The 26,176-nt window shown below is 33.0% G+C and overlaps 1 protein-coding gene across 3 annotated transcripts in view; it reads right to left on the bottom strand.

Moving 5' to 3' along the window:
• Positions 1 to 14,902: 14,902 nt before the first annotated feature.
• Positions 14,903 to 26,176, bottom strand: part of GFPT1 (glutamine--fructose-6-phosphate transaminase 1) — a 62,728-nt gene continuing 51,454 nt past the window's right edge. For all 3 annotated transcript variants that reach the window (XM_051975443.1, XM_051975444.1, XM_051975445.1), the window contains 5 exons: positions 23,920 to 24,034; positions 23,486 to 23,613; positions 21,644 to 21,811; positions 19,642 to 19,803; positions 14,903 to 17,678 (listed from right to left, as the gene is read on the bottom strand). In XM_051975443.1, the coding sequence (XP_051831403.1) occupies positions 17,634 to 17,678; positions 19,642 to 19,803; positions 21,644 to 21,811; positions 23,486 to 23,613; positions 23,920 to 24,034 (618 nt within the window). In that variant the 3' untranslated portion in view covers positions 14,903 to 17,633. The remainder of the gene's footprint in view (positions 17,679 to 19,641; positions 19,804 to 21,643; positions 21,812 to 23,485; positions 23,614 to 23,919; positions 24,035 to 26,176) is intronic.

The raw sequence follows: 26,176 nt of genomic DNA, 5'->3' as shown, positions 1-26,176 counted from the left end.
TGGGAAGAAAAACAAAAATGCAAGTAGACCACATTCATTTCCCAGTGTTCTTTCTCTGGGAGTAGCTGGTTCTGTTCATCATTGATCAATTGGAACTGACAATTCTACTTTTTAAGGATGTTTTCTTCAGTGGATTTTTGTACTTTTTTCTTTCATTTTTCGTGCTTCTTATTGTCTTTCATCATTCTCATATCTTCTCCCAATTTTTATTCTCCCTCTTATATCAAAAGGGATTTTAAAAATAAAACTCTTTTGGGGGCCCCATACTAATTCACATTTTTCTCTGAGGCTTTCCTTGTAGGTGTTTTGACATTGTTGTTCTCTTCAATTTAGTGTTTTCGTTTTCTTTGTCACCATAGTACCTTTATGGTCAGCTTCTATTTTTTGTTATTTCCTCATTTTTCCTACCTATTTAATGAATTTGCTCCTGGGGTATAAAATGCAAAATGGATAATTTTGATTATATTAAATTAAAAAGGGTTTGCACAAATGAACCCACTGCAATAATATCAAAAGGAAAACAGAAAGATAGGCAACAGTTTTTTTACAGCTAGTGTTTCTGATAAAGGCCTCATTTCTCAAATATATAGAGAATGGAGTCAAATTTATAATAAAATTATATATAAAATACAATAAGAACAGGCAGTTCTCAGATGAATAAATTAAAGCTATCTATAGAGCATTTGACAAAATGCTCTAAATCACTATAGTTTAGAAAAATCTAAATTTAAAAAATTTTGAGCTAATACCTCACACCTATCTCATTGGCTATTATGACAGAAAAAGAAAATGCTAAATGTTGGAGGTGTGGGGAAATTGGGACACTAATGTGTTGGTCCCTAGTTGTTGGTGAAGTTGCAAATGGATTCAACCATTTGTAAAAAATTTGAAAGTATGCCCAAAGGATAATTAAACTATACAAACTTTCTGGTCTAGCTATAACACTAATAGGTCGATCTCAGAATTCATTAAAAAGGGGAAAAGAACTATATGTAAAAAATATTTATAGCTGATCTTTTTGTGGTGGCAAAAACTCAGAAATTGAGGGGATGCCTATAATTCCCATTGGGGAATGGCTGATCAAGTAATAGAACACTTTTGTGCTATAAGAAATGTTGAGAAGACTGATTTCAGAAAAAAACTGGAAAGACTTTATGAAGTTAATCAAATAATGTTTATTAAGCATTTACTTTACTATCCTTAGTGCTAGAAATACAAATACAAGCACAAAGAAAGATAGTTCCTGCTCATAAGCTTACATTCTTATAAGGTAAGATAACAATAAAAGGAAACCTGAGAGGGCATGGTGATTGGACAAATTAGCCAGGGCAGCAGTATAGTTCCCGACTAGTAAGAAGTAGGGAAGAGGGAACTAATGATCACCGTTTTTAGTATATGTATAATCTTTAATTACTATTATTAGACTAAATGTGAGTTCATTGTCCAGTGACTAGTGAGTGAACATTTTTTTTGTAAGTAGCATCTTATTTTTTTCCAGTTACATGTAAACATAATTTTCAACATTCATGTTTATAAAATTTTGAGTTCCAACTTTTTTCCCCCTCCTCTTCTTTTTTCCCAAGACAATAAGCAAACCGATATGTTATATATTGCAATTATGTCATATATTGCAATATGAAACAGTTTCATATTACTCATGTTGTGAAAGAAGAAATAGAACAAAAGGGGAAAATCACAAAAAAGTAAATATAGTATACTTAGATCTGCATTCAGACTCCATAATTCTTTCTCTGCATATAAGTAACATTTTCTATCATAAGTCTTTTGATCTTGTCTTGGATCATGGTATTGCTGACAAGAGCTTAGTATCATAGTTGATCATCATCACAGAATCTTGCTGTTACTGTGGACAGTGTTTTGGTTCTGCTCACTTCACTCAGCATTAGTTCATGTAAGTCCAGTTTTTTTCTGAAATCAGTCTTCTCAACATTTCTTATAGCACAAAAGTATTCTATTAAATTCATGTAACATAACTTGATCAGTTATTAATCTACTACCTATTCATCTCATTCTCTGACATTCCCTTTTTAACATTCTACCAATGTTGCTGCATGGCAAAGAACATGGAATACAAGTCACTAATTTTTTTAAAAATTATCAAATGGAAAGCAATGGAAAAGCATGTGGGGTGGACAGATGGATATGAGTAATCTACAACATATAACCAAGGAACTTCACCAAACAATATTTAAAATGTCATCAAGAAAATAAAACAATCATTTATTAAGTGCCATCTCCAGGAAGTATGTTAAGTTCTTTTACAATTTATATCTGATTTGTTGAATTCACTGTGTGGCAAACTTATGAGAGAACATGGATGAAATTAGACAGGATAGGCAGGTTGCAATCTGAAATGCTGGAATAACAAAAGCTTTTAAATCACAGTTTCATTTTAGTATCAGAGTATCTCTCATGCCTAACATAGCGTCTACTTGACGAATTGACAAGAGTTAGTGTGCTGGTCTCTACTCTCTCCCAGCTCTATTAGCAATTAGGAAGTACAATGGATTGATCACTGGGCCTGGAGTTAAACCTAAATTCAAATCCAACGTCAAACACTTACTACCCTGGAAAAGTCATTTAAATAGTTTGCTTCAGATTTCTCAATTGTAAAAAGGGAGTAATAACTTATCTTGTAGGATTATTGAGGATTAAATAGATGTTTTAAAAATGTTATTGTTATAGAACATTGATAATAATTTTGTTATAGTTTTATATAGTACTATAAGGTTCATTATAGGAGTTAGGTGAAGTGCTTGGAGTCAAAAAGACGTCAGATCTTGATATTTACTAGCTGGGGAACCTGCCTGGCACTTCAACCTCCCTTAGCCTCCATTTCTTCATTTGTAAAATGGAGGTAATGGTACCAACTTTCCGGGTTTATTGTGAGAATAAAATATTTATAAGGCACTTTGCAAAATTTAAATCACCATATAAATTTTAGTATGTTATCTCATTTGGCCTCCATAAACACCCTAGAAGATGAGGGCTATTATCATTGTTTTATAGATAAGGAAACTGAAGCTGAAGGTCAAAGTAGTTTACTCAAGTTATATACTCAACTAGTATCAGAAACAGTATTATTCAGGTCTTCGTGACTATAAATTCCAAAGTCTCTATTGTAAGATCTCTTTCAGAACAATACTATTCCATAACATTCTTGATCTAGAAGGAAAAAGCACTATAGTAAAAGTGAGATTTTTGTTTGTCTAAGAGACTAATGCATTTCTCAGAGGACTCTTTGCAATTCTCCTCTCAACCCTTGGCATCACTATTTTAGGGGGTCACAATCCAAGGGTGGGAATTATGCTGTCATGTATGTCATATTAAGCTAAAAACCTGGCTAAAACTGACATTAGCTCTCCAGTTTAGGAATGTAGAGAAGAGGAATTTCAGGACCTGAGAGCCAGCTTCAGCTGCCAAGCCACTGGATAATTTTCCAGCTGGTTTAGCTCTTGAGTGATGAGCTGGCCACCTAATCTGAAAGAGCAAATTAATAACTCACAAATTTAGCGATTAGGGGACATATATGCATGGGGTAGAGGAGAAGAGAGGAACAGAATGGTTCAAGTCCAATTACCTTTTTTATTTATTTATGTTGATATTCAGCTTGGCCTTCTTAAAACTTCTCATCCAGGCAGAAATAATTTTTACCAGGGAAAATGGTAGTAGGGATTCATTCTTTTTAATTTCACTACTCCATTTCAAAATGAAAATTTTATTTTTAATTCAACTTCTTATATTCTAATCATTGTACTAGACTCTCCTGGACAAAAGTAAGATATCAGTGCAATTTGGGAGGGACCAAAGACTACTGAGTAAGAAAGTTGGTGATCAGGAGAAAAGTGTGGGAAGAACAAGTAGTTGTCGAGGATGCTGAATGGATCAGAATCAGGGAAAACAGCATAGAGACAGAAAACGGATGTTAATTGGAGTAATGGAGAGGAATAAAGACCAGAGAAATTATAGAGGAAGGGGATGAGAACCCCAGAAAGTTTTATTTTCATGTTCCCCGCTCAATATAGGGACTAGGGACTCAGTGAATAGCATATAGGCATATAAATTTCTAATGTAATTACTAACTCAAAAATAGCTCAGGCCAGGAAAATAAATGTTACCATCTCAAGAGTAACTCGGTACTAGACTGGGGTATAAGAAAGCACTATCGCTCTGCATAAAAAGTTAAAAGGTCAATTGCTTCTCAAAAAATAAAAATCGGTACAAACTCTCATTATTGGTTTTCCAAAGAAAACTATTTTTTTCTTTTGTATCTGGCAAATTATAGTGAAAAGTATATTAGTGAGATTTTACGTTGGAGTTTTAATTCTGAATAAAGTTTCTTAACTGTTTCAACACTCTTCAGTTACCAAGCATCTGTGGACAGTTGGCTTTAGTTCTTAATGAAACCAAAGTTGTTAAAATGATATATCCTCATAAGTGCACTGGCTTTCTTCACTTCTGATCACAAACCGAAAACCACTTTTTAATCTGTGGCCTTCACAAGAAACTCAGAGTATGCACATAACATCACAGATACTCTGAGTTCATTACTCTGAGCAGCCCAAGATGAGAAACTTCAGAAACTGAGTGCAATTTGCATATGAACAGGAATATCCTAACATTCTTTAGGATATTCCTCAAAAGTGGTCATCCAGCTGCTACATATATCACACCCAGTGAAAAACTCACTACTAATTCACTACTTGAAACAGAATCTGATTCTCAGCAATTTCTACACATTTCTCTAACTCAGTCACACCTGCTCTTCCTAAGATGCTTCAACTCACCTTAAGTCTTTGGCTCTTGTCTGTTCTAAATGCAATGGTTTTTGCTTCCATCCCAACAGTTGGTCTAGGTCAAAGACCAAGGTTTCTGTGCAGCTCTATCCTGGGATGGGGCTGCTAACTATTAGCTCCTAGTCTCTCTCCGTTTAGGCCTCCAACAATGTTAAGGGATCAGCACCTTCTGTAAGCTCCCTTTCCATGGGAACCCTAACTTTTCATCAGTACACAGCTTCCCTTAAGGCCTTGAAGATTTGGGTATTCAACAGTTAAAGCTTTTTATAACCTGATTCCTTCCTAACTTTCTAGTCTTCTCAACTTTTACTCCCCTCCACACTCTGCAAGGCAGTTACACTTAACTATCTGCTGGTTTTGTGCAAGACACAAGACTTATCTACCATCTCTATGCCTTTGTATTGGTCATCTACCTCACCTGGAATGCTCTCCATCATTACCCCAGCACAACAGTCTGTCTTTTTCTAATGAGGATACCTTTCCTGTTACTCCCAGCTACTACTGCCTTCCCCTCTAAGGTTGCCCAGTACTTAATTTGTATGAACATTGTATATGTATTTATTTTCTCTCCCAGTAGAATATAAGCTTCCTAAGGCCAAGAGCTGTTGGTGTTTATTTTTTGAATCTCACAGTGAAGCTTAGCACAGTGTCTGACACAGCATCTTTATGATTTCCCACTGACACTCTTTATCTCTTGGCTTTTCTGAACTATTTTTGTTTTTTACTTCTCTCCTCTTTTTTTCCTTCCTTTTCTCAGTGACTTTTCTGCATCTCTATCATCATTTTCAAATCCCAGTTTACTAATGATAAATCAGCAAGGTCACTTTTTCTCAGGCCAGCATCACTGGATCAAAGAGCATTGCTAGGATGCTATTACTGGGTCTATAATCATTTAAAAAAAAAAAAAGGAAAAGCATCCATTTATGAAAAATATTGCAGTAGCTCTTTTTCTGATGGCAAAAAAATTGGAAAATTGAGGGGATGTCCATCAATTTGGAATGTCTGAATAAGTTATAGTATATAAATGTAATGCAATACTATAGTTTTCTAAGAAATGATGAGCAGGGATTTCAGAACAGCCTGGAAAGACCGATGCTGAATGAAGTAACCAGAATCAAGAGACCATTGTACATAGTAACAGTAAGGTTGTGTGATGATCAACAATGATAGATTTAACTCTTCTCAGCAGTACATTGATTTAAGACAATCCCAATAGACTTGAGATGGAAAATGTCACTTGCATCCAGGGAAACAACTATGGAAACTGAAAGCAGATCAAAGTACACCATTTTCACTTTTGTTTTTTTCTTTCTCATAGTTTTTCCCTTTTGATCCGATTTTTTCTTTCACAATACGATCAACATCAAAGTACATTTAAAATGATTGTACATGTAAAACCTTACAAAAATGAATGTTGAAAACTATCTTTCCATATAACTGGGGAGAAATACTATTAAGTGGTAAGGAAAGAAGTGCTTGTAAGTAAGGTATGAGAAAACTGGAAAATGGGAGTGGAGGGAAAAGTAGGACAAAGGAGATCTACGATGGATTTTGTATTTGATTTTGAAGGGAAGAGGGAGCCAATGGAGTTTATCAAATAGGAGAGGGAAGCTGTTACATGAATAGGTTTGTGCTTTAGTATAATCATTTTGGTGGCTGAATGATAAGAGACTTGAGGCAGACAAGCAAATCCACCAACAATCAGTCACAAATAGTCCAAGCATGAGGACTTGCAATAGAATGGTGGCAATATCAGAAAGAAGAGGGTGTATTGAAGAGATATTGCAAAGGGGAAATGGCAGGTCTTGGCAATAGATTGGATGGAGAATAGGGATGAGAGTGAAAAGTGACTACTAGGTTACAAGCTTGAGGGACTGAGAGGATAATGTTGCCCTCTATAGTAATAAAGGGAAGAAAATCTAAAAAAGATGAATTTCTTTTGGCGATAGGTTTAAGATGTCTACTGAACAGCCAGTTCAATGTCTATAAGGCAACTAAAGATATGAGACTGGAGATCAGCAGAAGTTAGGAAGAGTAAAGAGTATATTTGGAGAAGGCACAGGAAAGTAGTCTGTGCAACAGCTCTGTTTAGGGGACATAATCTAAATCAAGATCCAGCAGTCATAGGAGGAATGGTATGATAGAAAGGGGAAGCCAATGTCTCAAAAAACTAGAAAGATTATATCAAGAAGAGAGGTTGAACACCACTACCCAAGGCTGCAGAGAAGTCAAAGAAAACAGTTGGTAAAAGGCCATTGGATTGAGCAGTTACGAGACCACTTATGTATACAAAAACATCCATGCGAAACTATAGCCTGCTTGGGAGAAGTGGGAAGGAATGAAAGGGGAAAAAAATAAAGAAAAACGCATAGCAGAGAACAAAAGAACAACCTACAAGGAAGCAAAGATGGACATTTATGAAAATAATTCCTATTATTATATATCCTTTCTTGAACTGGTAATTTGTTGTTATATATTCTGAATTCTCCCTGATGTTCTGCTGGGCACATGACAATGTTCTGTTTGGTTTTGTTTTCCTTTTCTGCTTTTCTCTTTTTATTGTTTTAATAAACAAACTAAATTTAAATTTAATTTTTTTAAAAAAGAGACCATTAGTAACTTTGGAGAGAGTAGTTTCAGTGGAATGATGAAGACAGAAGCTGGGTTGTAAAGAGTTAAGAGAATAAAAAAGAATGTTCCAAGACCTATGTTCTTTTAAAGTTGAAGCTACTAGGTCTTGTGAAATTGTTTTCCACAGTATTTACTCCTTAACCTGGGAGTTTTGAAATTTGGCTGTTACATTCCTATAAGTTTTCCTCCTGGGATTTATTTCAGGTGGTGAATATTTTTTTTTCTGTTTATATTTTACCCTCTTGTTATAGAACCACAATAATTTTCCTTAATAATTTCTTGTAATATTGTATCCAAATTTTTTAATCATAACTTTCAAGGAGTCCAACAAATATTAGATTGTCTCTCCTCAATCTAAACTCCAGATTTTTCAGATGCTCTTTTATTTTTCCTAATTTTATTATTTCTTGGTATCTTATAATTTCTCTTGCTTATTTTTTTCCCTCAATCTCTATAGATTTTTTAAAATCTTTTTAAAATTCTTCCAAAAACTTTTTGCATTCATACCCTCCCTACCCCCCTCTACCCCCTCTTCTGCCCTTCCCCCTCCTCCCGCCCCCCCAGCCACAGCACATATACACATCTATCATTTCATATCTATTGGTAGCCATCTTTAGACTAGGAAGAAGGGAGGGAAAAAAGGGGGGGGATAAACTTACATAACCTTGTTATGTATGTGGAGGGAATGGCAAATTGTACATGATAAATTTATACTTTTATGTGCCATCATCTTTTAAATTATACCAAATTGTGGAAATATTTGGTTTCCTAAACTAAAAACAAAATAAATATGGGGGGGGGGGAGAGAAATAGCCTTTTCAAAAAGTCTAACCACACAGAGCAGAAAAGATATAAGTTGATAGCGAGAATAAAAGAACCAAGTAAGCGTTTTTGTTTTTTTTTCCCAGAATGGGGGAGTCATGGGGGAGAGAACACATCCATAGGCAATGGAGAATGAATCAGTAAAAGGGACAAAAAATGATAACCTTATGATTACCACCTAACAAATAATAGTGCAGTAGCTATAGTCCAATTTTGATTCTATTGAGTATTAAATTTTACAAAGTCCTTTCCTCACAATAGCCCTATGGGGTAATTAAGATATGAAATTTAAAGTTACTGTCAGATACAACTGTTACTTGAATTTGGTTCTTCTAAGAGAAATATGAGTCATATTCTAAATCATTCTTTCCCTATTTATAATTTAATGGTATTTAGGGCAAACACTGAATTCTTTTCTTTTGTTTTATAGTAAGTCAATTTTATAATGAAAAGTACATTTAAATACAGATAGCTATGACAACTTATTAACTCTCTATTTCTCACTTGCATATTCACATATATAACAATATTGAACACAGCTGCAAAGTCTATACAATACTCAGTTCTGCTTTTTTCATTTTGCAATATTGTATGGGAATTTTGTATTTCTTGATATTCTCTATATTTAAAATAGTATTAATCTTTAAAATGGCTAAAGCAACCTGTTAATTCAGTCATTATTGGGCATTTTTTATTGTATATTAGTATACATCCAATTGTCTATTGTTATATATTTCTTAGATTTCTATGGTCAAAGCTAAAATAGCTAATTCACACAGAAACTAATATTTCTTCTGAAGATTTTTCAATAAGGAAAAGATATCTCAATTTCATGGGATGCAAAGCTGAAGAACAAAGAGATATATTGCTCCTAGAGGTTGCAAAGGAGACAACAGAGCTATACTAGAAGAGTCAATGACAGGTTTCAGTTTACATTAACAATTCTCTCTAGATTAGATTCTTTTCCTCCTTAGACTCAAGTGGTCATACATCTGGAATGAGCAAAGTTGAAAGAACTAACTTTTAAATCAGAGATTTTAACCTTTTTTGTCAGGGCTCCCTTAAGTATTTGCCCATGAATCCCTTTTCAGAACAGTGGTTTTTTAAGTGCATAAAATAAAATACATAGGATTTAAAAAAATTATATTGAAATGGTTATCAAAATATCTTTTCAAAGTAACATATCTCAAGTTAAAATTTCCCTATTTTTAACTTTTCTAAAAATGTAGATGTCTATATCACATCCCATCACAAACTAGGTCCCCCATTTTTCCATAGCAATTAAGTGCACTAACCTTTCTCTTGCTTCCACCTTTCTGCGCTATCATTTTCCTCTTCTCTCACAAGTCTTTCAAAACATTTTTTTCAAATAAACAAGTTGTTGGCTACATAAAAATCATTATAAAACAATTATACCATTCATTTAAAGACTAGGATTTAACAAGGAAATTAAAGAAGTGACATTCTGTTGACCATATTTAGCTGTGACATGATCCTATACAGTATTACTGTTTCTATTATCTTTTCAATCTCTTTTAATTCAAGGTAAAGTAGCAGTATTATAGTTCAAAGAATATGCCTACAAAATCATATTACCCAATTCCTTTATCAATTAAAGCATTTCTGTCATCTAAGAACTAGGAAGAATTATAATTGTCATTTTAAAGAGAGAGAAATCCAATGCCTACTTCCCCACCTTCACCCCCTATTCTCTTCAAAGACAATTGCAAAAATAAAATTTCAAAATTTCCATTGTAATTATCCTTATTTTAAGGGACTTAGTTTTAAGCTTTAAAAAAAAAAAAAAAAAAAAACTACGCGAATGATCCTTTTTCAAGGAGCTGAAACAAAAGGATAATGCTTTAAAAATATCCAATGTGAGAAGAAATAGTTAATGGAATTATGGATAAAGTATGATGTTCTGAATGCTATAAACAGGAAATTGTTAAATTCAGGGGAGAAAAGTTTAACTACTTAGTAGCATATAGATAGGAAGATATAGTATTCTTCAATCAGATTAGAGTTAGTATTCTATTAAAACATGAGTCACTTAAATTTTTAAGCCTCAGCAAAAACCTACTTTTAAGATTATAGGATTTTAAAGCTGAAAAGGACTTAGAGAAGTGTTGGAATCCTTACTAACTGCTAAGTAATTAGAGTTGATCTAATCTTACAAGAAGTTGTTTTGGCCAGAACCTGAAACAAGGTACTAAGTAGAACTAATCAAGACAAGGCTTGTGTTCCCACCTTTACTCAAAGTCCACACCTTAAAGCTCTCTGAACCTTCTGAGAGAATGGGATTATGGGTTTTCTCCCATAGTGCTCTCTGGCCCAAAGAGCTTTAAGGGAGGTGTGAACTCATTGAACTTCAATGAGTAAAGGTGTGAACACAAGCCTTGTATTAATTAGTTCTACTTAGTACCTTGTTTCAGGTTCTGCCCAAAACATCTTCTTGTAAGATTAGATCAACTCTAATTAGTTAGCAGTTAGTAAGGATTCCAACATCTCCCCAGAGAACACTTTTGACGGACTTCAGTGGAGCTACGCCAGAAGCCCTCTCTCCGCGGCAAAAGTGTGGCTGGGCTCCCCAAAAGGAGATAAGAGAGATCTTCCATCTCTGTTGGAGGCAGAAGAAGGCAGAGGCAGAGGCTGAAGGCAGAACCTTTGGATTTGGAGACATCCGAAGGGCTCTAAGCCTCTAAACCGGCTGTCCTCTGAGAACAAACTCCAACATTTGAACTCTAACAATGCTAGATTTAGATAAGTGATCTGAAGGCCACTTTTGAGAACAGTGTCTTTGTGGCAGAGTCGTTTCTCTCGAGTCTAGCGCGATCAGCCAGCCAAGAGGAAAAAATGTGTATTCTGCCATAGATCCTTCATCGCTGGCTTTTTATCTGCCTCTTCTGAGAGAATGGGATTATGGGTTTTCTCCCATAGTGCTCTCTGGCCCAATGACTTTAAGGGAGGTGTGAACTCTCTTGAAGTTAGAAAGTGTACTTTGTGAAGCTAGCATACTTGTGGAGTCCAATGAGTAAAGGTGGGAACACAAGCCTTGTCTTGATTAGTTCTACTTAGTACCTTGTTTCAGGTTCTGGCCAAAACAACTTCTTGTAAGATTAGATCAACTCTAATTACTTAGCAGTTAGTAAGGATTCCAACAGAGAAGCTCTTCATTTCATAAATGAAACTTAAGATCTAGAGAAAGAAAATTATGTACCCAGTCACACTGATAGAACCAGTTTGCAAATCTGTCTTTTCAGATTCTAAATCCAGTGATCTTTCTGTTACACCATCTTGTTAATAAAAATGGTGTTTAAAAAAACAAGCAGCAATATTTTAATAGTAGCCCAAAAATTTTATTTTGTCAATTTTTAAAAATGTTTTATTACTAACAAATTTAATGCTCTGCTATAAGCAGATAATTGCCAAGAAAAGAATGCTGACCACACAGAATCCACAGATTAATCGTTCTGCTCATCTTTAAGCCATGCAAATAAATCAATTCAACAAACATGGCAAGAGCACTTTTCCATCACTGCTATAATAATCATTCACTATAGCAAATAATCAAGATGTTATTTAATGGGGCAAAAGGTATATTGTGGAAGAATTGTAGAACATTTACATGTTCTGTAAATGAACCTCTCTCCCCTTTGTTTTTCAGTTCCTCAAATGAAAGTTTCCAGTAAGTTTTGATTATGTTGTTTAGTCAAATATAAGTTCTTTTAAAACACCATCAGTAGAGTGCTTCGGATGAGCACTCAGAATTGGAGGTCTATACTGGAAGACAACACAAGCAACATTCTTAAAACACTATACAACTTGTAATACAATTGCAGAAGCATGCAGTCATTGACTACCAAATGCAATTATCAGTGAGTTTTGGGTTATCCCAACATATTCCTAACAATTTAACATAAAGAAGGCATAACCAAATGGTTCTAAAAGTGAAACATTCATGTCAAAGAACAGGAAACAAGGAGGTCATTAATAAATACACCAAGACAAGTCAGAAATTAAAATATCCATGAAGTACACAAGAGCCAAAAGAATAGTCTGGTTAAGCAACTATATGTCTCGTCATTGCAAGATAGAGACCCTAATAGAATCAGCCCTTGATATGACCCCGATACAACAAAATGGCAAGATCCTTCAGGAGTCAAAGATTTCCTAACTTGTTCTTTGAGACAAGATATTTTTTGCTATCAAGATCATGTTCATAAGAGTTAACACAATATCACTGATATCTTTATTATTTCATTGTAATTTTTTAACTACTGAACTATTGTGGTTTTAAGTTTATATAATTCTTATAATTACCTAGATGATGACCTAGAAAGTCATTCTATTCTCCTGCTCCCAACATTCTTTTTCCCCAAGCCACTTCCCTGGTAGGAAGAAAACCTAAAGCTAAAGAAGAAATCAATAAAGGTGGTATAAAGTTAAAATGCTAATTAAATATAAGAAAGGCTAGCAAGTATTTAAATATGCTTATTCCATAATTTATTTAAATCAAGGAGAATCTTTTAATTAAAACAAAGTAAATTAGTCTAGCATATTTATAAAACTTGTACACAAGAAAATGGATTAATTCCTAAATTTCTGGAAACCAAAGGAGTGGTTTTCTATCTCTTTTCCCTTATCCCAACCATTAAAGATACACACGAACCACTATCTTTTCCATAAAATTATATAATTTGTATATTTAAAATGGCTACCATCAAGGTAATTCTAATTTCTAGAACCAAATAAATACCTGAGCAAAATGAATGCAAATTCAGGATTTTCTACTATAAGAAAAAAGATTGTCTTTAAAAAAAACAGTACTTATGTTAGATGTACCACCAAAACGATTCCATTTCATATCAAAATTATATGAAGGCTTTTTTTTTTAGTAGGACTTCTACCTGAAACTATATTGAATTAGTGAATATTAGTAGATAGCTGATGTTCTGAGTTATCTTATAACATACATGAATTCATAATCTTTGACAATTTTCCAATCCCATTTTTTGGTGTGAATGTTCATTTCACCATAAATTCCACCCTACTTCCAAAAGCTGTAACAATATTTTAAATTAATAAATCTTTTTCTTAAAAAAATTTTTTTATAATTCTTTATAGCTTTTACTTTCACTCTATTAGGAATTCTTGTTGCGTTTGTGCCCAATCTATATTTTCTTTGAGGCTTTGATTGTAAATGTTTTCAAGTTGCTGTCTTCTAAGTTTATATCTTGACCTTCCCATCACCTTAAAAACTTTTTATGGTCAAGTTCCTTTTTTTTGTTTGCTCCTTTTTCCAATCTCTTCCTTGACTTTGAGCTTTAAGTTACTTGTTGAATTCTCCTCACTTTTTTGAGGAAATGACTGGTTTAAGCTAATTTAACAGCTCGATCTGGGGGCCTGTAGATTTTTAGTTTTTCCAGTGTCATGTGATCTAGAGTATTGTGGTCACTCCTCTTCCTGTCAAGGTCTTTACACTGACAAAAGCCCCTGTTCCCTCATTCTCTGTCCTTTTATTGCAACCCAGAATGGAGTAATGGGCAACAGAGATGGCAAATTGCCTCATCTTGTGCGAATAATAAATAGTACAAGAGTTTCCTGGAACCTTTTTCTGATCAGGAGTTCAGTCAATGTTGCTCTTTACCATCCCTGGATACTGTTGAAGCCCCATCTCATTGCTACTTCCATGCTCCTCTTCTGTCTATGTTGTATTTCTGTCCAACTTCCACCCCATTGTCCACAGACCTCTCAATGTCCTCCAGAGCTGTCCTAGAATGGAATAGACTCACTATGACAATGTCAGCTTTCCTACTCACAATTCTGCTTAGTGCTTTCAGTGGTCATTTTGGAAGTAATGTTTTGGGGAAAATTTAATCACTGTGATTTTTCTAACCCTAGAATAAATCTTTTTCACAATTAATTCTATTTTATTACCTCTCCTCTCTTATCTAAAAACTCCCAAGTGCTTGATTCTTATTCAAATAAGCTTATAAAATAACTACATGTATAAAGTCAAAAGTCATATTAGAGAGGATTTCCATATCAACTTATACTATCTTGGACGAATTGATTTGAACTATAGTATGTCCATAAGCCATGGTGATTTACTTGCTTTGATTATCTTAATACCCATAAAATGAATATAACATTTCTATGCTGGTGAGATTCACTTTGTAAACTTTAAAGTACTATATAAATATGTTATTATCATACATCATAGTGTAAGCCAATGAAACCAATTAATTTCTTAGTAAATAAAACTATAGTGAGTAGGAAGAATTCACTTTTCTAGCTTTAGAGTAGTTTCAAGAACAATCTTTTTTCCACTATCTTTTTTGCCATCTAACTTATAAGTAAGCCTATTTTGAATTGTGTGTGTGTGTGTGTGTGTGTGTGTGTGTATATATATATATATGTGTATATATATATACATATAATATGTATGTGTATATATATATATACACATATACACACACATGTATATATCTCATTTCTATAAATTGATGACTTTATGTTTATTAACTTATCAAGACTCTCTAGAAAAATTAAATATATTAGGAATGCTGCAAGCCCACATATGAAATCACTTATTCAAAACATCAAGCCATCAAAACAAATTACATGTAAAATTCTTAATGCAATTAAACATATTTATTGATTGGGATGAAGCCTGAACCCTCTTAATAAGAATTTCTCCAAATCTCAATCCATAATAGAATTACCTAGTTATTTCTATTCATATTAACCAATATCATAAACACTGGCTAAATTTCTTGCTCTTATTGAAGACACCAGAACTGCTAATAGTATCAATTTTTAGACCAATCCCTGATAACACAAAAGCCAACACACAATTTCAACTTTGTAAAACATGACATTCTTAAATTTCCTAATTTTTTCCACTATAAACATTAATAAAAGGGCAACAGATATTCTAGAAGTAGACTTAATTTCCTAAATTTTTCTGAATTTTTAAAAAAGTTAAACATTTTAACAGGTTAAATATGACAAAACACTGAGAGAAAAGGAATTAACCAAACAATATAAGAGATATTCTCCTTTTTTTTCCCACCCCTTAATCAAAAATTTACTCCTATAACAATCAATCAACAAGAATCCATTAAGCATATCCTTTGTTCTAAGCACTGTAGTAAACTTGGGTATACAATTGTGGAACACAGTTCCTGTTGTTAAGGAATTTACTTTCAAATCTACAACAAGTGCGATACTATGCTCAATTTATATATTAACATTAGATGTAAAAATGTATATACACATCTCATATTGTATACTCATTAGTTCAGGCTTTCCTTATCTCCCACATAGACTTTGTTGGCTTCAGTGTCAGATCCTTTCAAATATCTTCTTAGATACAGCTGCCAAAGTAAAATTCCTAATGTATAAGTCTAATCACATTTCTTCATGTCCCAAAGCCTTCAAGTCCTCATTGCCTACAAAATAAACCACAATCTCCTTAGCTTAGCCCTATACAATTTAGCTCCATTTTATTCTTGGCCAAACTTTATTCCATACATGTCCCCTTAAAACACTATATATTCCAGCCGACTTAAACTTTCTACTCAATTTCATTTTGCCTTCTTTCACCTATTTGCCATATATAATTCCTCGATACTTTGGCTGAAAGGATATTCCCAATTCCAAGTTTTCACTTCCACTTTGTATAAATTAGAATCCAACTTGAGAGTTTCCATTTTAAAAAGCACAGTCTCTACAGTGCAGAGAAAAGTGCCAATACAGATAGACAGGATGAGCATCCTCTTTGAGAGGTTTCAGATACCACTAGTCCATCCTTTAATCCTATCCAATTTTAAGGTATATACCTTTCACCCAACCTACTAGATTTTAAGTTCCCTTGAATAAAGGCTTTCGTTTTGATCTGTGCCCCTCATTATCTAGTACAATTTTTTTTTTCTTGTGAAAAATGGTTGCTAAAAATGTTTGCTAAAATTGAAATTAACTTCTCAACAATTTCCATTTCTGGCATTAAACCAGCTGAAGATATTGCAAAAGTATTTATATTTTCCTTCATTACAAATTTATCTACCAGGAAACAAATACAGAAAACACAAAAAATCCAAAAAACATTGAATATGATGCAATGTAAACAAATCCTTTACATATATAAATATAAATGTGTATAGCTTTGTTCAGTCAAGCTTCTTAGTGAACTTCCAGATAAAGTCAAATTATAACTAAAAAGGAACTGCAGTCTCTCCAAATTCTCTTCATCGACAAGTTGCCAAACTGGCACCAAGGAACTCTAAGTTTGATATATAACTAAGCATTCAAATGTAGTTACTTCATTGCATGAAACTTTTCAAGGAGTTAAGAGAAGACATTAGTATTGGTAGTAGTTTCATGCTTCTGTGGTTAAAAGGTTTCCAGTTATACACACCAATACTGGTAAAATTTTGTAAGCATTTGATTACATCCCTGGTCTGTGTTTTAAAAAGCAAGTTAAATAAGTAATTCAGTTAGCATGAATACAGAACATCGGTATCATAAAAATTTTAAACTATATTTAACCAGAGACACAAAGGAAGAATATCCTTAATATGTGTGTATTGAATTTCAACAAAAAAAAACCACTGTATTCTGGATTTTCATTAAGCTAACCAAAAGCAGGTAAGATATTAGAGCTGCACTATGAAAAACTTACAAGTTATCTGACATTACTGAAATGTGTTCAGTTTAGATTAGAAAAAACCTGATGTCTCAATATATAATTCTCTCCTATATTCTTACAATCTGTAGATTCCAACAGGCAACATCTTTGGGAAGTTAACATGTTAAATACTAATAAAATTTAGTCAACAAAATTTTCAATTTACAAGTTTTACAAACTGAAAACAAAATAAGTTTAAAATAAATCAAAGCTACACATTTTTTTGTATCTCATTTAGTAAAGTCTGAATGCAGTTTCCAGATATTGGCACATATCAACATTGGCTTTGGATAATTCAATAAAATGCACTCTCTCATTGGTTTAAATGAATAAAGCATGGCACAGGAAACACTTACTATTTAATAAAATAAAACCCTCTTCATAGGCCCAAAATTTAAGCTTTAACAATCTTTTAAAGAAAATGGTAGTTTAAGACCTCTTTCTGACAGATTTCATTATTCAAAACAACAACAAAAAGTCAACAACACATGTTGGAAAAATGTAAGAAATCATTTTTGCCAAAGAAACCCCACTAATTTAAGTGGAAAAATAATAATAGTTGATAAATCTGGATTTAATGAAATAAGGCCAGAAGGGGATGATTTTTAAAATCAAGTTATTTGATACAAAAAAGCTTCTTTCACTGTTATCTTCTCCAGTATCTCAGATATATTTTATTCCACAGTAACAGATTTGGCCAGATTTCTTGGGAAGTCAACCTATAAAGAAAAGTTAAAAATAAAACAAAAAATTAAAAATATTTTCCAAAACAGAAGTTATACATTGGATTTTTTCCTTGTTATCAAAAATCCACCCAAAAAATCTTTTCAGTGAAGGCCTAGAAACTGTTCTATTTTTATAAATAAGCTTCCCCTTACATTAAAAGAAAAATTCTATCTATATACAATCAGAAAATATGAATTTAATTTAAATCTCACATGTCCAATCAAGGCAAGACAAATTTAAACATTAATATAATTCATGTGGGGAAAAAAGAAAAAAGTAGCTTCTAAAGTATTTTGATAATTAGCAATAACATATCTATTTTCTTCTCATGAAAAGAGACCATTTCTGTATCTGTTAAATAAATGTGATAACACAACACCATTATGAATACATCAGTAAACACCTAAGAAATAACAGATGATCAACTTTAAAAATCCATGTCAAAAATCAAATGTGTTATTTGATGTTTTTCTACCAAAATATGTTTTGAGGAAATAGATTTGTGATCTTATCTATCTAGGTGAACCTTTCAGGGATGCTGTTTATAATCCATCCATTCTCACTAAATCCTATGCTAATCAAATCCAAATCACATGGGGCATTCTGGTAATAGCCTGGCTGCCTCCCCTGCTTTCTTTCAACATTATCTTGAAAATACCAATTTTAAACAAAGCATTCTACTCCACTGATTTTGTGGCAACCTGCTTATATCCACTAGATACTCTCTCCATTGTCCTCTTTGAGATATTTACTTTCAGTCCTTCAGAAGTGGCTATGTTCCATATTTCCCAGCTATCTAACAGTATTAGTAGAATAATGCTATTTTTAAAAAATGGGCTGCTTTTGTTTCTGGGAAAAACTTTGAGTCATTAAATGAATTCTACAATTTCCTGAAGACAATCGGCCTATTTTTCCCCAATTTAATTTTGGACAATCTGTCCCTTAGTTCCATCTGTCCCAGATACACATACTGATAAACTTCACAAGCTGTTTATCTCAATTACTGTTATAATCTGGGCATCATCCACTTGGTCTTTGTTCCATGGATGGTCAGGACAGACTCTTTAAGTAGTTACAGATCTCCTCTAGGAAATACTATGAGGTTTTGAAATTTGATGCTCATCAGACACAAGGAATCTTTCTTCAACTCAGATTATGCGCTAGATCTCCTATGTCACCTTTGGCAAGCAAACATCTCCCTGTTTTATAAAGACTCAACTAATATTTGTGATCAAAGAGCTGATTCAGGGATGATTTCAACATTGGTTACCAGTTTTCATGTTTATAAGCTTTTCTCTATCTATTCAAATTTAAACATTTGTATTTTTTGCAATGATACTTAAGTATGCAAAATCCAGTAACTCCAAAATTTTTCTCAGAAAAAAAAAAAAATTCAAGATGCAGTAAGAGTAAAGATTGACGACGATTGAATTCCTCCAATACTGTGTCTACTGCAAAGGTCACTGGGAAGGATCTCACATTTAAAATAAGTTACAAAAACCAAGGTAAAGCTTACAAATAGTCTAAAAATTGTGTGATTCTTTGAATCTTCTACCCTCTTTTCTGCCACTCTTGTCACCATCACTGCAGAAGTGACAAAAGATAGCAGAGGACTAAAGTCTAGTTTGTTTTTTCTTTGCTTCATGAGTTGCCATGGGTAAAAAAACTAATCATCAGCTACAGTCTCCTGAGGATAGGAAGAGTAGAATATCAATTGATAAATGCTTTTACTAAATTTTAGGTTTTTGAAAAGCTTATAAACATTTATAAAGAAAACCTGGTGTCATCTCTGAAACAAACTGGCTCCATGTGGCCTTAGGTAGGACCCCAGTCCTCTCAGTATCCCAAACAACTCTCTAAGTCTATAAGTGGATGAAAAAAGAGGTACAATTGAAAATTTAAAACACAATCAAATAAACAAAGAAATAAAATCTACAAATATCTTATAGTACTTACATCATATCCCCTCAGAACAGCAAGATGGAAAGCCAATAATTGCAAAGGGATAACACTGAGGATGCCCTGCAGGCAGTCCACTGAATGGGGAACCTTGATTGTCCTTTTAGTGTTCTTGATGGTCTCAGTATCTTCTTTGTCACAAATAACTACAGGTCTTCCCTAAAAAATTAAAAAAAAAAAAAGATTTAACCAAAAAGATAATAATAATGACATTGGAAAACAGGACTTCTCTCTTCTATCCCCATTCTCCTTATTTAACATGAGATTCTTTTAACTAGTAATTTTATTATTGTGTCTAACTCTTTGTAACCATGTGGACCGTATTGTCCATGAGGTGTTCTGATACCAAAGTGTTTTGTCATTTCTTTAGTCTCCAGTGGACTAAGGAAAACAGAGATTAAATGACTTGCCCAGGGTCACACAGCTAGTAAGTGTCTGAGGCTGGCTTTGAACTCAAGTTTTTCTGGCTCCACTCCATCACTCTGCCCACTGAACCATCCTGCTGCCCAATTAGTAGCCAATAATGAATTTTTATATTATTTTATCATAATATATTTGGGTAAATATACTGACTTTCAAAAACTAAAATAAAATTAAATGAAATCTCTGAAAAAATATATTTATACATATATCTTCTTGTACATATAAACATTATATAGATATAGATATTTAAAACACATACAATGGAAGATAAATTACAAAAAATTAAGTATTTAAAAAACTGTCCTATTTGGAAGAAACTGCCTCTTGACAAGTCCATCCTTGGCATATTCAAGAATGGATGGTTTTACCAGTTCTTCCTTTCCTTAGATGGCAATGCCTTGCCCTCTGACTTTCACCTATCTCTTATTGTACCGCAGCATTCTCCCCACCATCTCCAACAAAAAATTGACAGGCATCTTTGAACTATGAACAAAGGCAAAACTTCCTTTCTCCTTGCCCCCCAATTCCCTTACTGTTTCTCCAAACCTACATGCCTCTTCCATCTGAGGCCAGGATTCAGGCTTTCTGAGGACTTGAAGTTAAGAGTGCCAAGTATTCTCTAAGAAGAAAGCTCTCCATCACTATGAAGTTTTGTAGGCAGGGAGTACTTGGTCTACAGAACTTCAACAGACTCTTTGTGGCCAAGCTAGCCAAGAAGGCTTTTTAACAAAGACAGAATACTTTCAATTTTCTTCTTTCCTTCCTCAAACCTTTTTTCTCATATCACTGATATAGCATCCCTATATTCAGTTGAAAAGCATGGAAATTATCCATAAGAACTAACATCTTTGCCTCCCTTTTCATTTGTGACATATCCACACCAAGCCGCCTCTGCAATTCTAAATAAGAATATCAACAATACAAGCTTCAGTACAAGATATAAACTCTTTAAAAGGGGGAAAGAAGTTCAGAATAGCTTCTAGGAAAATGCAATTATATAATGCAAAAAGTTTTATACAAACTAGATTCATGAGGAAAGTGCAGCTTATATTTAGACCAATGTAGTATTATCTGAGTACTTACATGGAACAGTAACTGATCCAAAAAAAAAAATTGTTATTTATTCCTTTAGGAAAACAAGTCAAATAGATTAAGCCATGTACACTACCCTGATGATATTTTTAAAGTTTAAACGGCTTTCTTTCATCATAAGGAACAACTGAAAAATTAGGCATTAAATCCTTCTACTTAAACCCTCCTTCAAAGATTTATCACAGTGTGATAACTTGCTTTTTAAAAATTATGCCTATTAGCATAGTACCCCCAAAAGACCTTAATAAAGCCCAGCAAGAGAAGAACAAGTTAGCCCAAATCTAGAGAAATCATTCATAACAACAGCACAAAGAATTTTTACTTCAGCCATTCAAAGGATTTGGGACGATCAACACAGGTGAAAGTCCATACACAAACCAAAAATCATAAATCAGTAAATTCTAACAAGATTTTATTACCCAAAACCTTCTATCTCCAAAATGAATGAAAAAAAATATATCCATGCAGGACAAGAGCATCTTACCTGTCGAGCAACAACTTGTTGTAGAGCATTCTGACACTTAGCGTACGTATTATCTCTCATGATGATCATGATGACAGGCATCAATTTATCTACCAAAGCCAATGGGCCATGCTTCAGTTCACCAGCTAAGATACCTTCTGAATGCATATATGTGATTTCTTTGATTTTCTAAGGAAAAATAACCAGATACATTGGTCTCTCATTCAATCTTTCCTCTTTCTAATTCTAAATAAAAAGAAATCTCACAGCATCTGCTAATTAATAGATACTCATCCTGGTATGGAGGTGACTTTAAGTAGCCAAAGGCAATATGCTAATAGGATTTGAATTGGGGGTAAGTAAAACAAATTTGGAAACATTTCAAGTACAGGCTCAATCAACTGAGGTACACACTCCTGGGGTCAGAGGATAATGTGTGTTAAGGTCCAAAAAGTTTCATAAGCAAAAAGACACTATCTAAAACACCTAAGTACTAGGAATACAAAATAAGGCAATTAATAGTCTCTGCTCTCGAGGAACTCAGGTAATGAAGAAAAAAACATGCAAATAACGAATTATAGAAATATGTTGAAGATAACCTCAATGAAAGGCATAAGATTAATGGTAATGGGAAAGAATTCTTGGAAAATGGTACTTGAGCTTGAAAGAAGCTAAGGAGGCAAGGAAGTGGAAGTGAGGAGGGAGAGTTCTAAATACAGAAGATAACAAGTGAAAATGAGTTGAGCAATAAGAGGAACAGCACAAGAAATTTCATCTACCTCAACAAATCCTACCTAATTTTAATTTCACTATTACTCCACATTTTCAAGGCTTGATACATCCATTTATTCCATAAAAGTATATTCCCATTCATTTTTAAACTTGGATAACTTAGATTACAGATATGATAAAAATAATCCAGAAACTGCATTCAAAACAAAACACATTCAAGTCCAAGACAAATAAATTACATAATTGTATGCAATATGTAATGTCAAATCAAATATAGTTTACTAAGAGATGCCACACCCCAGAGGAATCTTTTTTTGTTGAAAAAAATAAGAGGGGTAGGTGGGAGGGTAGATGTTTCCAGACTTAAAAATCATATAGATTATAAGCTCAAGATCATACAAGTGAGCTTTTGGAGGGGAGAAGAAAGTGCAATACATATGAACAAATAGATTCTATTATTCTATATTATTCTAGATGCTATGGGAAAAAAAGCTTGTATAGATGAGTAATTGGGTTCCAAGACAAAAAGAATGAAGTCTACATTAGCAATAAGAATACAATTCAACACTCATAAAAATTATTCATTATTTCTAAGACTACATCTTCAATTACTGAAAAGTTATAAAGTTTTTAAAACTTTTAAACCACAAGATTGAAAAACACCCTGTTTTGGCTTGTAATTTTCCTTTAATTGTTTCATTTTGTATTTTTCCAACTGGATTTTAAATTGTTTGGGCCCACAGTGAAACAATGAGAACTAAAAGACAAACTTCAAATCTCTCATTTACTAGTTAGAGATGCTTTTTTTTCTGTAAATGGGAATTACATAAATGACTGAATCCTGATTCAAAACAAAGTACTTTGCAAACTAGAAGATGCCATAAAATGAATTATCTTCAGGTCTTCTAATTCAATATATTTTAGAGAAAAAGTACACTATATGCAAGTTCACATTTTCCTTTTTTTAAAAGTCCAATCTAATGACAATGTATTCTTGTTCAAAATATATTTCTGGATTAAACACTTGTTAATGTACTTGAGAGAAACCAAGAGATATATAAGAACTGACAAATTTTCAACATCAATATTTATTGTCATATTGACTTCAAAATAAATAAGCAGACTACTTACTAGGGCTCCTTCAAGGCATGTAGCATAATGATATCCACGTCCCATTATCAATACTGATTTTTGATGATAAAGTTCTATGGCGAGTTTCTGAATTTCATCATCCATGCTCAGCACTTCCTTTATCAAATCTATTAAAGAAAGAAAAAAACATCCAATTATAAGAAAAAAAGAACAACACACAAATGCATGGGAAATTCACAAGGAAGAATTAGAAAGTCACATAAAATATCAGTTCTTGTTCATTTAATTAATGGTTGGGCTGGGGAGGAAGTGATTTTTTTCACTATGCAGCAAAATTTTATGTATTGTTTTAAAAGTTAACTCTCCAAATTGTATAAGAGCATTTCTCAGAAACAAACTACATTTCACTGTACTCACATCCTAGAAAACAAAATATGGAAGGATTAAAAAAAAATTATTTTACATTAACCTACCAGGCAATCCCTTTAAACCAAGCACTATTTCTTTACGTCTTTCTTGCATTGAAATTCTATCATCACACATCATGAGGGCAAACATCACCAAAGATACAAATTGGCTTGTGTAAGCCTAAAATAGAGGAAAAAAATTAAAAGGTTATTTGCTATCACATTTTAACAATTTGGAAAAGATTTTTTTTTTTTTCAGTTGGGAGGAAGGAGAAATAGCTATTTAACCTGATCATAAGATCATTCATGTTTTAGTAAATAATGAACTCAGAAATGGAAAGGAGTTTGGTTGTTACTTCCTACTCAAGATATTTATCTTTCTATATTTCAATTTCCCCACCTTAACAGCATTATATTCATATGCATTTGATGCATGCTTTTTCTTTGCTGAGCCCTACCTTCTAACACTCCCTCCAATCCTACATCTAAAACCTGTTTTAAAAAATAAAAAAGCTAATTTCATCACTTTACCCAATAAAGTATTCCTTCTTCACTAAATTTAATAGCCTTCTCTACCTTCATAATAAGTCATGTTTACAACATTCACAAAAAATAGTTTTGTTATTATATTATGATTTGTTTAAAAAAGAAAAAGGGCTAGGTAGACAAGGAGCCTAGAGTCAAGGCTCAAGTTCAAATCTGATCTCAGTTACTTACTAGCTGTGTAACCCTGGAAAGGTAGTCACTCAAACTCTATATGCCACAGTTTAGTCATTTGTAAAATGGGGATAATAACAGCATCTATATCCCAGAGTTGTTAAGATCAAATGAGATAATATTTGTAAAAGCAATTGGGCACAGTGACTGTCATATAGTAAGCACTATATAAATTTTAATTATTATCATCATTATTATTAAGTACTTAATGTTTTTCATTCATTTCTTTATCTTCCACCAAAAAAAAAAAATATCATGATTCTCTTCTCAGATAAGTGTATTTCCACAAAAGAATCTTTATTGTCACACAGTTGTATTCTATTCTAATTTATTAATCATCTACTGCATGCAAGACTCTATGCTGTAGTTTGGAAATATAAAGATAAAATCATAATTTAAACTTAAAACATGATAGAAACTATTAGGAAAGATAGATAAATTAGGATAAGGAACTGCAAAAAAAAAAGTTTTCAAAGTTTCAAATATCTCAAAAAGAGAAATTCAAGAAGAAATCGCTCACAGCTGAAATAATCTGAACATGGTCTTCAATGACAGAAAAAATTTCAAGAGAGAGAGGCAGTTTCTAATCCAGACATGAAATATACCATTTTTTTTAAGTGATGGAAATCAGCAGGGCAGAATTATGATTCAATGAATGTAGGATTAGATAAAAGTTTGAAAAAGTTATCTATGAATCAAGTACATCAGGCTCAAGACTCTGCACTTTATTTGGGTAACTATGAGGAGTCACTTTTTGATCAAAATACATGATTCAGTTGCTATATATTTCAGTCATGTGTCCATTCCACTTAGCCTGGTAATAATCTTGAGTATGTATTTATGTCTTTGTGTTTACTATACTCTACACACTGTTGTATAGACTCCTACAATCCTAAGTATCAATTATGTTTTGTTCCTTGGTTATCTTCTCCTGAAAATGAATGGAAACATCCCAAATATTATTCTTTTTTTGTCACACTCCATGGCATCTGATTCAACAGTTCCGTGTCTAGATACCATTATCCTTATAATATTTTCTATTTTAAACTGCCTTTATCATAGAAGTAGGACTCTGGAAAGATATATTCTATAGAATTCATCAGATGTTATTCATAATGGACTAAAAGTCCATGATCCCTCTATCTTAAATTATGATCATCAGGAGAAAAAAAAGCCAATTGTTTTTTCTTTGACATCATCTTTATAAATCATTTTTTTCACTTTCTATAATCTCTTTTTTCTAATAACTCAACCTTCAACTGGAAATTATAAAGCACTTAACATATAGTATATGGCACATAATATATATTAATAAATTTTTTAAGTGATAAAAGTACCACTTATGCCCACAAGGTATTTGGTTTCTAGCCTAGGACTTCATTACCTTGCCAGAGAGATTCTTTTCCAGGATTTTTGTGGTATTATCATTCAACCTCTTATGAATAACAATAAGTAGATGCAGTTGGTAAGTTTAATAAAGCTCAGTCAATGCTTAACTCTATCACAGAGAGATACATACTACAAGATGAATAATAGAATTCCTTTTATATCAATACATATATTATCTGTATTCTCATTCTGTGGAATATGGAATATCATCTGTCTC

This window comes from Antechinus flavipes, chromosome 2 (assembly GCF_016432865.1).
Source record: "Antechinus flavipes isolate AdamAnt ecotype Samford, QLD, Australia chromosome 2, AdamAnt_v2, whole genome shotgun sequence".
NCBI classification, from domain to species: Eukaryota; Metazoa; Chordata; class Mammalia; order Dasyuromorphia; family Dasyuridae; genus Antechinus; species Antechinus flavipes.
The sequence above is the reverse complement of the archived record's forward strand: the minus strand, read 5'-3'. Positions and strand labels throughout refer to the sequence as shown.